We start from the raw sequence: 13,181 nt of genomic DNA, 5'->3' as shown, positions 1-13,181 counted from the left end.
TTCCATGTTACAAGAAAAAACCCTTGAATTATAATAACGAGCTGTAGTTTTTGTATTCAAAGTTAATATGGGTGCTTTTATTTGTGTGCTGTTGATCTAAACACTGGGGAATAAGAATTCAGACTGAATGCAGAATGTATATTGCTGCATTAGAAAATACAGTTATTATTTTTTATTTCTTTTATTTTACAGAATGATACCTTTGCTGATTTTGATTCCATGACAGATCGCCTTTTAGATGAAATTATACAGTATATACAAATTTATAATCTAACCCTTTCAAAAATCAGGTAATATCTGTTCTATACTATTTATAGAAATAAAACTAGAGCCCTATGTTGTTCTGAACTGTGATGCTCAGGAGCAAGCTAAAAGAGAGATGGTAAAGAGAAATTCAGGGAGGGGGAGGAATACGGGAAAGGAGGACAAAGGAAAGAAAGGGAATACTGAGCTGAAGGAAAACTGCGGTGTTGTAAGCTCACCTAGTCCTGTTGGTGGTTTTAAGGCAGAGTTAAGCATTGCAACTGCTGTCCTGTGCTTCCTCAGATCATGCATGGTAGGGTTCTGCAGAAAAACTGGTAATATTTTGAGAAAGTCAAAGGAAACTCTCATAGTGCTCTGTTGAGATGCAGTTGGCTTGCTTCTGATTTTATAGTCTCTTCACCAAGTATGACATAGCAGGCTGCCTATGTTGTCATTCCTACAGGGAAATTCCATCTTATCCATGATGTTGAAGGGCAGCTGCATGAAAAAAAAAATCATCATTCTTATGTTTTCTCATTGTTTCATCTGCTAAAAAGCATGTTTTACATCTTAATAGAAGGCTCACCCCAGTCTATGCATTCCTGTTTCCTTCATCAGTTACTTCCAGGGAATACCTGTTCCATTTATTTTCTCAAAATACAGTACCCCATTTGGGCAGACTACCTTGCTAACTCCGCTGTGTTGCTGGAATTAGCTCATTGATAGATGAAAGGGGCAAAATCAAGCCTGACTTCGTCCATTTGCTTTGGCATCTTCGAGTTACACATCTGGAAGTTTTTTTACTTGCTAGTCACATCTGTTTCCCACAGGTTTTTGAGTACTCATGGTTTTGGTAGGCCTGTTCAGCTAGAGGAAGCATCTAGCATGTTTAAACATAATCTTGCTTTTTAAACAAATGTTTCTATTTTGAGAAAGGCAAGATTTAACATGGTGAATTTTGTCTAATTTTTTTTTTTCTTTTTAATTTTTTTAAAAGCACTGCGTGGTCATATTTGTGTCATGCAGGCTGCATGTTAACAGCCTCAGTATAGGAGAGGAGAGTTCTGTAACCCACTAGCACATGCTGATACCTTCTCTCCCATGCCGTGGTCTGAAGGCTGTAATGAGCACACCCACATTTTGACCTTTTTCTTGTTCATACCTGAGAACTGAATTTTCTTTGCTTCTCTCATAACACTTTCAATTTGTAAATATTTTTTCAGACTTACTTATTACTTGTCACTGGAAGAAAGAAATTGTCAATTTTTATTTTAGTTTCTTTTTCAAGGTGTATGCTTGTCTTTTGCCCTTCCAAAGCAGAAGTCTCCATCTCTGACCTCTAACTTGTCTTGTGAGAAAGTTAAAACCTATCAGCTAATCCTGCAGCTGTTTCCTGGTAGCTGCATGAGAGAGCTTTCACAGAGATGTGTTCATATGCAAGTCCTTGAAGGGTCTCCCAGAAAGCCCAGGAAAGTACTGTTGAGAAATCCTCTGCGCAAGTAGCCAGTGTTTTTCTACCTCATTTTGGCTGTCCCACTGTAAAGAAAGCAGACTTTGTGCTAGTTATCCATGTTCTCCTTAATGATGCTAGTTTCTTCTAATAAAATCTCCATGTCAACTAAAGGAAGTGTTCCCTGTGCAAGTGCTGCTCAATAGCTGAGTCAAATGAGATCTGTAATGATTTTGTATGACAAGAAAGCCGACAGCTTCGTGTATCAGAAATAACTGTTCAGCCCCTCTTTTGCTCTCCAAGACCTGTTACGGGCAAAAGGGAGCACACTTCATATGCAGAGCTGAAAGTTTATTGCTAGTCCAGTTAGTGTTCTAAGAGTGCAGCAAAAAATTACTGTTAGTCTAGTTACAGTACTACTAAAATTCATAGCCTGAATTAATGCAGAAAAGTCCTGTTAGTGATATGGCTAAAGTTGTTATACAGAAACTTTCTATTATCTTTCTCAGGTGTTAGGCTCCCCTTCCAGCAACCATCTGGGTCCTAAGATTGGTGGTTTCTGTCTTCCTTAAGCAGTGGGACATCAGTGTCCTGAGGCTTCAGTGCAAGGAGAATGATGTTCACGGTGGGGGAGTTCTGCCTCCTTGGCCTTGGGTCTGACTGGATTTATTTTCATACTTTCATATTTTCAGTCTGCCCACATCCTCTTCCTTTTGTTTCCCATTTATTCTTTTTTCCCCCATTCTTTGTTATCTCTAATACTGCCTGCCTTTTGTGAGTTGTAAGACTGCTGCTGCAGTGACCGTTAACAGACAGTTGGGAACCTCTGGTACACAATACCTCTGTCTGCACTCTCCCACACCACACTTTACTCTCGTGATACACAGTTCAAGCCATCCAGAATAGATACTTGTTATTAATAGAAACTATATTGAAACTAAAGCAGTTTTAGGCCTGACTTGTTACTTCACTGTCCCATGATTGTTGTCACAGCTAAAACAAACTACAGTCAGCTCAGGCCAAGACAAGAGAAGTTCTGAGATTCTGCACCGTCAGGTCAGTGCAGAGTCCTGTGCCTTCAAGTAATGGCAGAATCCTATTTATTGTGCTGTATTCTTGTACTGAGAAAAGAAAAGGCGCTCCCTGTACCATCAGGACACAGAGCCATACTGTAGCATCAGCTGCAGTGAACCAGCTGGTTCTGCCAAAGCTAATACCAGTTAGTGCCCCAGGACACTATCCAACATGTGCCTTCATCTCCTCTGAACAAAATCTTTGTGCTCGCTACAAGTGTGCAGCAAGCATAAACTGGAAGCATGACTCAAATGAGCAGCAATTTGTCTTAAATAACAGCTATTTGGTAAAGAATCATGGAATACTTTAGATCGAGAGGACCTTTGGAGACCATCTGGACCAGTTAATGCCACTGAAGCAAGTCAAGTTGCTCAGTCATACCCATTCACATTTTGAGTATCTGTGAGGATGGAAGCCTGTCCAGGTCTTCACGTAGCTAGGAAATAAGCCACCTGCTCTTGCAGTGTAGTTTCAGAAACCATTTTCCTCATGCCAGGTCTTGAATAAATTTCTGATGACCTGTATTGCACTTTAGCCTCAGTTGGATTATTCAGCTTGTCATCCTCTTCCCTAAGTAACATTGGTTCACAAAAAAAAGAAAGGGATTTTTAATACTATGAATATATTAAAACATCTGTTCATTGTTTTAGCACCTTTCTGTTGATGGCGTTTGATGGATTTCTTTTTTTTTTTTTTCTTCCATGAATTCTTATAGTTGGACAGGATTTTTTGTTTGTTAGCCCAAAATAATGAGGTTTTACTGTGTCTGATTTCCAGTATGATCTGAACTGGCAGACTTGTGCCATAAAGCACACAGAAATACTGCAGTATAATTCTATTACTTTAACTTGTTGAGTTAATGATTCTTGTATTCAAAAGGTGGCAATATTGCCACCTACTGTTCAGAACTGCATTGGTTTTGCGGGGCATCCCACAGTTGCAGGTATCCGAAACAATGAGTAGGGTGGGTTATGTTTATACTATGTCTTACACTATCAAAACCCTTTTTGAAGGGTTTTCGTTTTCCTCCCCATTCCTTTTGATTTGAGCAAATCCTTAAGCCTTTCTCTTATTAGAAAGTAATACTACAGGCTTACTACATTTTCACCTAAACATCTGAACTTGAACACAGTACATTACTGTAACCTTTGTCATTTTTCTAAGTCTTCCAAACTAAGAAGTGTTTAATCTTTGTGCTTTAATTCAGTCAGCTAATTGTAAGCACCCTTTTTTCCTCAAATGGATCTTCCCTTTTTCTGAAGTTGTGGTTCAGGTGTGCCCATATTCTTGAGGATGATGGGATTGATGGATCAGGTTTTTTTTCCAGTGATGAAATTGTCCTTTGTTGTGGTACAATATAAGAGTTTCTCATTCCTTTATGAAGTTTAGTAAACAGTGGATAAACTGTCAGAGAACTGTCAAGAGAACATCTCTGCTAGCGTTCAGATCTTCCTGAGAAAATAATCTCTTTTTCTCAAGAGCAGTTATGTCATGCAGATCATCTGCAGCATAAATGCAATTTCTATGGACATTTTCTTACTCCTAAAGAAATTTACAAGTTTGTTTTTCTTGTGCAGACTTGATGATGTACTCTGAGGGAATGGTTTAAATTTTAATATTCAAGGGAGTCAGCAGCTCACTATTTTGTTTTGCAAATGCAGTGCTGTTGTGCTGACAGCACAGTGGATACATGTCTTTCATTTCTAAATTAGTTAGGCAAACATAGCAAACTGCAGCAAAGAATTTCTGATACTGCAGTAATTTTGAAAATCTAGTAGTACAAGTGAATGGGAATCATATACACAGACACTTCAACTGTGTGTTGTTAAGGAACAGATCGCCTGCTCTGTCATAGAAATATATGATTGTGTCAGACTTTAGGGGCCCAGGGGTGGCTCTGCCATGCTGTAACCTAATGTTTGAATTTTTTCATTTGGCTTTCAGTTGGGACTTTCAGAGTCAGTAATTCTTGCTTGGGAAGCCATTGAACAGTCAAGTAATTTTTTAGCACTGTGTTTTACACTGGGAACTTTGTTTTAGCTATTTTTGTTGATGAATGTAGTGGTACATTCAAACAGGAAGGATTATCTTATGGGTTTAATGTTGTAGCACGTATATGATCCAGCCACGATAGTTCTACTATGTGTTTTTGAATGGTTGTCTGTTCTCTCCGTGTCCTGAGATTACATTTGTAAAACAGGAAGGTGCTTTTTCCTTCTAAATTTGTGAGTTTTGTCTCTACAATATCCTCTTTAAGTCGGTGCCTAGGATGGTGTAGTCCTTAACCTCAGCAGGGGTCTGTAAGCATAATTGCATAGTAACTAGAATTGCTTGATCTTGTAGTGTCCCTTCTGAAGAAATGCTTTATGCAGACTTGCGAATATGACAGCCGGCACCTCAGATTGAGTAATAATTATTCTTAGATATGTGAAGCTAAAGAGTCCCATCCATCTTCCCCTAACACACTGAAGTAGGGAAACAAATGCATGTTACATTCTCCTGGCAGACAGATGCTCTTCAAATGCCTCGCTCAAGCTGATAATCACTTCTTTTGGTTTAATTGCTAAGCAGATTTGAGATGTCCCTTCTGTTTTAAAGTAACCAAATTCAGTTAAATAATGGGGTTTTCCCCCTTATAGGAATACTTCCGGAATTCTTCTCCACTAGGTTGTCAATAACTCTCACGCATTTACCATATTGAATGCCATCACATGCCAAAATAGTGATTGATTCAGTCATGCATAGTTCATAAAAAGATATGAATACTTGGTGCTAAGAGAAATACACCCAGAAATAATGCTGGGTTTGGGTGGGGGATGCTGGTGGAAGGATAGTTTGTTTTCACTAGCATTTCAAAAACCATGTATGAAATCAGTCTGGAGGAGCTCAGATGACGTTTGTAATGAGGTTGTGCAGCTTGGGAGATCTGGACAAGCTATGCTTTCTGTGTGACCTAAAGTACAGGCTTCTGAATGGAGACTTTTCATTAATATTTCCCTGTGCTCTTTCAGCATTGTATGACAGTTTTATTTTTCTCTTGTTTAAAGGAAAAAAAGATTGCCATCAAATTCTGTGTTATACTGTTTCTTTCTTTTTAAACAGCTTTATTGGACACTCACTGGGTAATTTAATAATCCGTTCAGTGCTCACAAGACCTCGGTTTAAATATTACCTCAACAAACTTCACACCTTCCTGTCTCTGTCTGGACCACATCTTGGTACCCTCTACAACAGCAGTGCTCTTGTTAATACAGGTAAAGTAGTATTTTCAGTAGTATAAGTTTAGGGGAAATTTTCTTTTTGAAATGCACTTAGCAGTTTCGGGTGGGGTACACATTCCTGCAGTACTTTGATTATGAGAAAGTGCATGTTTCACTGTCACGAGAAGAGTTATAAAAATAGAAGTATCAATATAAGAATGTGCCAAAGGTGGTTGACCTAAGTGTTTTTGTTATGTTTGATTCAGGTTTTCTGTTATACCATAAACAAACTCTAGTTTTAATGAGTTAAGCTCGATTTATTTAAAACCTGAATTTTAGTATACTTAAAATCTGCAAAACCAATAGGTAAAATGCATTAAAATAATCCTGAACTACTAGTAGGGTCTTACAACCTCATAACCTGCAGTGTGTTTCTGCAGATATGTTAGTACCTTATGAATGTCTGTTTTCTAAAGAGTAAATGTAGCTCTTGGAGAACTTGTCGAACCTGCTAACTCTTCAAATAAACATTAGAAAATATTTTCAGGTAGCATCAAATTTTAAAATGAAAACTTGTTTCTGAAATTACCACCTTGAAGAGCCCAAACCCCCAGTGCATAACACTTACTTTCACTAAAGAAAAACATGCTCATTAAACTCTTTAAATACTTTGTTTAGTGCCAGTTCATTTATTGGTTTATTATTTGGTTTCATACAAAAATGAGGAGGAAAAAAACTTGAGTTTAAGAGAAGTGGATAGAAATTGTGGGCTAGCTGGAGTTACTGTGGGAGTTTATAGAAGCAGGGGGAACATGAGAGCTTTTTGTATTTGGTTGAAATGGTACCATTTACAGCCCTCAATATGCTACCAGTTAGGCTCACTTCAGGCTTAAGACATCTATAATATAATTCACTATAGGCATCTACTGGGTGTTTAACATAGTGTATCTGTGGATAGCTAATTTCAAGTGTTTTAATCTGTAACTGAATCACTGAGCATTACTTTGCTTTTAGAAATGGCAGTTTTCCATGAGACAAAAAGGCAGGGCTGTTGGCTTGTTTATATAGTCACCAGCAAATGGCTTCCAGTTAATTTAAGATTAAAACTATCAAATTATAATCCAGAATGTAATCACTGGGGAAAAAGTAAAAAGGATTTCTGGAATATTTATTCTTTTATACTTGAAGACTGTAAAAAATATCCTTTTAATGTAATAGATTTCCTCTGCATTTCAGACTCTTTAAGATTTTGGAAAATACCAAGATAATGAGTAATGGGTATTAAAGTCCAAATGACTATACTGTATGTATATATTAATAAATGCCAATAAATTGCTATTTAAAAGGTGATTATTTCTCTGAGAGTTGAGTCAACATGTAAAGACATACTTGAGACTAGAAGGGCTTGGTTGCCTGCTTTGCTTTTGCTTGGTGAGGGAGGTAAGGTTTTGTGAAAAGCCAGTTACCCAGCTGGCTCATTGACTAATGGAGAGAGCGCAGCGCCATGGAAGATGTTATACTGGGGTATTCTGCCGAGAAAGTTCTGCTTGCTTTTTTTCTAGCTATATTTTATGAATTTGGGGGTTCTATAAAGTTATTTTTAGAAATCTGAGGAGTTGCTGCTTGTTCAGTGCTGCATATTTGAACATCAAAATCTTCTGATATTCTGAAAAGTATTGAAATAGAGTTTGTATATTGCCTTACAGCTAACATACTCATGTGGTTTCACTTTCTGCAAGTAGAGTTATTTTTTATAGGCAGGCATGTACATTGGTGGAAATAACAGCGTTCATGCGTTATGATATATATAGACAGGAAAGAATAATGAACAAAAAACTTCACTGTTTTTGAGCTTGACAATGCTGACATGAAAAATAAAATTAATACCTGAGAGGCTAAATATATGGACTTTATATATTGTACTTATGTTTTATTAGTTTTCATATTTTACTGTGGATCTGTACTCACGTTGTACCTAACAATGCAGGACTGTGGTTTATGCAGAAATGGAAGAAGTCCGGTTCTTTATTGCAATTGACATGTCGAGACCATTCAGATCCACGACAAACATTCTTATACAAACTCAGTAAAAAAGCAGGTAAGTTTCGTTAACACTGCCTATCTTTTAAAGGCGACTGTATATAAAAGTGAATAGGAAATCTAAAAAAAAAAATAAAATGTTTCCAACAAGCTCCTGATTCAGTTTATTTAAGAGTTACGGTGGCTTTAGTCCCATATTCTTCAAGTAAACAGTAACCATTTTTGTTGCAGAGGTGCATCATTATTTGGAGACTTTCCTTCCTAGCTATGAACAGAAGTTCCGAGTGCAGCTGCTAGACTGCCATACATGTATCAACTTGAGCCACTGAAACTGGTGATTTCAGTGTGATCAGTCAAGTACATCTACATTCATTACCTGTTTCTGTCTGCCTTTCTTATCTATTCTATAAACGTAAAAATCTGCCTTGAAGTTTTTGCTGACTAGTTGTTTGTTACCTCATTGAGATTGTTAGGGAAAATAAAAACTAATTTTGTTGAACGAGGAGTTGTAGTTGCTCTAATAGCTAAAAAAAACCAGGTTAGATTATTCATGTGATATCATTCATTCCATTTTCTCTGGTTTGAATATTCCTATTTCAGCTGTTGGCTTAGAGCCAGTTTTGCCAGTGGATAATGTGCCAGTTGTGGGGTAGTTTCTATTAAGCATTATAAAGTTATTGAGGATTCATCTGACAGGTGTTTCTCAATATATGTCAGCCAAGCGGCTGTGGAGATAGAAATGCCCATGGAGTTTTGTGAAAAATCCGGGCATGGTTCTCCTTCAAAATATCCATAGGTTGTCACAGGTGATACTTTGTTAAAAGCAGAGCAGTACAAAGATACAGGCAGGAAAAGACTGACATCTAGCTCTTCAGATGTTTGGATATAAAACTTACGGGTGTTGGAGGAAGCAGAAAAGAATAAGGAGGAAAAAGAAATGTCATGGATAAGATATGAATGTTGATCAAAAACTGATTTTGGAAAAAACATGGGATTTTTTTTCCCCCCTTCTGTTCAAAATCTACTATCACAAAGTAATTTTGTTGCTGGTAAGGTAATACTTAGGGCTGAACTGGTATTTGATGATTTTGAAAATAAATGTTTCATCCTGAACCGAAGTTACGAGCTGATGAGAAGTTACACAGTGGATGTTGGGTACGGCTGTGAGACCTGCGTTATAATCAGATGAATTAATCAGTTGGCTTTAAGGAATTTGGTATTCCTTGCTTTTATGTGTATACATCTCAACAAGACTAGAGACACTGTTACTTTGAGTATTGTTGTCTATTCTAGAAGTGCAACATATATTTCTTATGGCAGACCTCTGTATGACAAGCTTTTTGAAAGACCTGGATAGCATCATCTTAAGAGTCACAATATACATTTCAGACTTCATTCCTCATAATTGTAGAAAGAGCCTAAATCTCTTAGGGCTCAGTTTCTTCTTTCTACCTTCTTATTGAAGAGGTGGAAAGAGCTGTACTTTGGGCCACAGCCTCATACAGAGTCTTGTTTCCATGTCCTTCAGTGGGCTTGGTGTGAGGGAGAAGAAAAGGCTGGGGGAGAAGGAGAAAGAAATGTGAAAGTTTGATAATTTTATTTCAGGAGAAAAGAAAGCAAGCTTTATGCTTCCCTGAAAGAGAAGGAAGAAAGTCTTCCTTTGAGGGGTGAGTTAATATGCTGTATGTACACTATAGGTGTTGCTGTCTTTAACTCTTGATACCTGTACAGGGCATGCTTCAGTCCTGCAATCAATTTGTTCATTCAGTGGACAAACAGTACTGACCATGCTTGACTCTCAAACACCAGGAGAGAGGAGTTTGGGATTGGCATAACTGTACTGTTCCTCTTCTCAGATTTTCGATGCAGAGAATTTGTATATTGTTCTCTATGGGGATTCTAAGCATAGGTGTTTACAGAAATCACTTTACTCCAGGCTACATTCAAGAGATGGATAACACTATTGAGGAGTATAACCCTGATTTTGCAACATCTATTGATTTTCTTAATCCTATAGGAAAACAGGAGTTTAAGGTGCTGAAACATCTGTTGCTGCTGCTTTATGTGGTATCTTCTTCAGATGTTGGCTTTGCAGCTGGGAAAGTCCCTAGAGCAGCAAAACTTGCTGCTATTTCAACTCTGCTGTGGCCTCGCTGATTTTCAGATCATCCCTAAAACTGGCTGTGGATCCAGCAGGTGATGTTTTGAGGGCCAAGGTCTCAGCCACATTGTTGTATGGTGTTTTGTGGCTCTAGTTCTCAAATTTGCCAGAGAACGTACTGTTAAATATATCATCTTGTTGCTTAACCTCAAAATGGATGAAGTTCCTGCTTTCTGTCAGTCACTGTAGGTGAAAGTACAGTAGAGCATCTCCTCTTCTACCCTTTAAAAGAAGCTCCAGTACACACTGATGCTTAGAGCCATTCAGAAAAAAAGACGCACTCATTTCTGTTCTCTGTTCTGAATTCTGGAGTAGTACCAGTTGACAGCAGAAATTTTGCACTCATGAACACATTTCTGATAACTCCTTTTCAGAGCTGCTTCTATCACAACAGCACATCTAGGAGGATCTGTGACAAAGATTTTTACCAATCTTGCTTTTTAACTCAGGGGCCAGGTTGTGCTTCGTGGCTGAACGTCACCTCAGGCTCTTGGGTCTCATTGTCAGAAGCAGCAGCAGTTAGCTTCCCTGCTGCTCCCAAAACATTTGGACTCTTTCTCTTCCCAGAGCTCTCTCTCAAAGAACTTGTTCTGGAAGGAGTTTTAATGCTTTGATGCTGAGGGCTTGCAAAATCAGCTTCTCTATGATAGAGCGTATGTAGCAACAGAAAAAGAAGAATTGTGAGTCTTCTGAGCGCATGCAAAATTCTCACCGAATAGTAGTTCAAGACTTTAAAAGAACCTTTGCAATTGAAAAATGAAACTGAAAAATTAATAAATCTCTCCCATCTATCTAATCATGCAACTCTTCCTTTGTATAATATGTCATTCTGTCATTACTTGCTGAAGGAATGTTACCCAGAAGTTGCTCTTTGCAGCTTCTTTAAGTTCTCTACTTCAGTTTTCCTGTACTGCAAAAGTCTTTTGATAGGATTTATTTTAAGGTGGCCCATAAGAAACAAATAGATTTTCAGGCAGTTACAGTTGTTACAGTGCTGCCATTTGTGTATTGTAGTTCATCCTTTGATAATTATCCAGTTCTGAGATAAAAGCTGAAAGTGTGATATCTTTGTGGTTCAGACTCAAGCAGTAGACACTTACTATCATTAGTCTTGATCACATTAATTTTTGGTTTAAAAATAGGAGGTACCACTTTGAGTTTGTTATTCACACCAGAAAACTTGGTGTGAATTGGTTGACATGTTCTGTTGTACCTGGTAAATATAACTATATGCTGGAATAGTAATTGATCTAAGTGACAAAACTTAAGTTACAAAGTTGTTGCTGTCATTAATGTTGTTAGTATCCTTAAATTAAAAGGGAATGCATTCACTGTGATTTAGAAGGGGCTCATGAGATTGTTCTCTCAGAAGTATATACAGATAAGTTTTGTTTGCAGAATTTCCTCAGGTCTAGTATTGGAGATACAGTTAGCTCTCAGTTAAAAGTGAACTCTGGGAACATTTCAGTTTCATTTCAATTAATCTGTCAAGGCAGAATGACAGATAACTCATTTTAACAATTTTCCTTATCTGTTTCTGGTGTATAAATAGGAACTGATTCTTAAAATGTAAATGCCTTTTGAGATGATCAATTCAATAGATCACAGCTAGTGGCAGGTGATGATGACGATTAACTGTCTGCTTTTCTGTAGCATTGTATGTGGTTTGTCTGTCAACTCATTTTGCTTTTATGCACTAATGGAGTGTTACACTTGTAGAATATTTTTAAAAGTCAGGTACTGTTCTTTCATTGCCCAGCTGTCAAGTTTGTTAAAGCAGAAAGACTGACGGTGTTAACGTGTTACAGCAGCCTTAAAAGCCTACGTATGTGTTATCTTCAAGTTGAAGAGTTATGACATAATGCTTTTTTCAGGCCATGTAATAGTTTATCCTATGAAAATAAATCTTTATTTCAGAGAATGATACCAGGTAGCGGTGAGAGAACAGTTTCATTGATACGTAGGCTGGTTTTGGTGTTCTGATTGTCTAAAAGAAATGTTAGTGACATGTAACATTTGGCTTTACTTTGGTTTCAGACAAGACTTTTTTGTGTGAATACCTTGTTTAGGATGCCTGTACACTGGTCAGTACATGTATTAAAAACAAAGAGTCCAGTTCCATCAGTTTGTCTTTGCCTGCAGAAACTTGAGCTTGTCAGTCTCTTGAAATAATACTAACTGAAGACTCTGGAGGTAGATCCCAATTGGATATAAATTATGATTGATCATTTGCAATTAAGGACTTGGCAAATAGGCTGACTCCAAAACTTTGGATAGAACTTGTTCTCCTGTAATGCATAAAGATGTGTGTCAGAAGCATGGTTTGCTGAGATTGGCTTCCGTAAAGCAAACCTCAAAGTGCTGTTTTCTGTCCCAGTTATAATTGTTTGATCACTGGTGGAAGTGCTTCCTACAACAGACTTTGGACCAAAAAACGTTGGCAAGTTTTTCTACCTCAGCTTTAGTTCTGAACTTTTTCTAAGTCCCATTTCTCAGACGTAGAATGTACCCATATTAGCACTCAGGAATGCATTCAGAAGCAAATCTCTTCATGATCCCTGTTTACTTTAGAACACAATGAATGGGCATTAGGAGCATGTTACATCCATAGGAGCAGACTAAAGCTAGTCATAGAATCATAAAATGAATCATAGAATGATTTGGGTTGAAAGGGACCTTAAAGCTCATCTAGTTCCAACCCCCCTGCCACGGGCAGGGACACCTTCCACTAGAGCAGGTTGCTCCAAGCCCCGTCCAACCTGGCCTTGAACACTGCCAGGGATGGGGCAGCCACAGCTTCTCTGGGCACCCTGTGCCAGCACCTCAGCACCCTCACAGTGAAAACTTTTTTCTTAATATCTAGTCTGAATCTATCCTCTTTCAGTTTAAAAAGTCCAAAGTAAACTCTTCTGAAAATGGGCATTATGATGGATGAGGGATTTTTAATACCAGCAGGTTTGCTCTAGAGTTCTGATGCTCTTGTGCCTCAGAGTTCACAAATGTGAATGTACAG

The 13,181-nt window shown here is 37.9% G+C and overlaps 1 protein-coding gene across 10 annotated transcripts in view; it reads left to right on the top strand.

Moving 5' to 3' along the window:
- The window catches only part of FAM135A (family with sequence similarity 135 member A), a 91,063-nt gene that overhangs the window by 69,864 nt on the left and 8,018 nt on the right, over nt 1–13,181 (top strand). For 7 of the 10 annotated variants that reach the window (XM_030490451.1, XM_030490444.1, XM_030490443.1 and 4 more), the window contains 3 exons: nt 193–290; nt 5,870–6,021; nt 7,955–8,065. In XM_030490451.1, coding sequence (XP_030346311.1) covers nt 193–290; nt 5,870–6,021; nt 7,955–8,065 — 361 coding nt within the window. Of the gene's footprint in view, nt 1–192; nt 291–5,869; nt 6,022–7,954; nt 8,066–8,238; nt 8,489–13,181 lie in introns of those variants that run through there. The other 3 variants (XR_003991987.1, XR_003991986.1, XM_030490447.1) reach the window with 2 other exon arrangements.

This window comes from Strigops habroptila, chromosome 6 (genome assembly GCF_004027225.2).
Source record: "Strigops habroptila isolate Jane chromosome 6, bStrHab1.2.pri, whole genome shotgun sequence".
Taxonomy (NCBI): domain Eukaryota; kingdom Metazoa; phylum Chordata; class Aves; order Psittaciformes; family Psittacidae; genus Strigops; species Strigops habroptila.
Note: the sequence above shows the minus strand (reverse complement) of the source record. Positions and strands in the feature narration are given on the sequence as shown.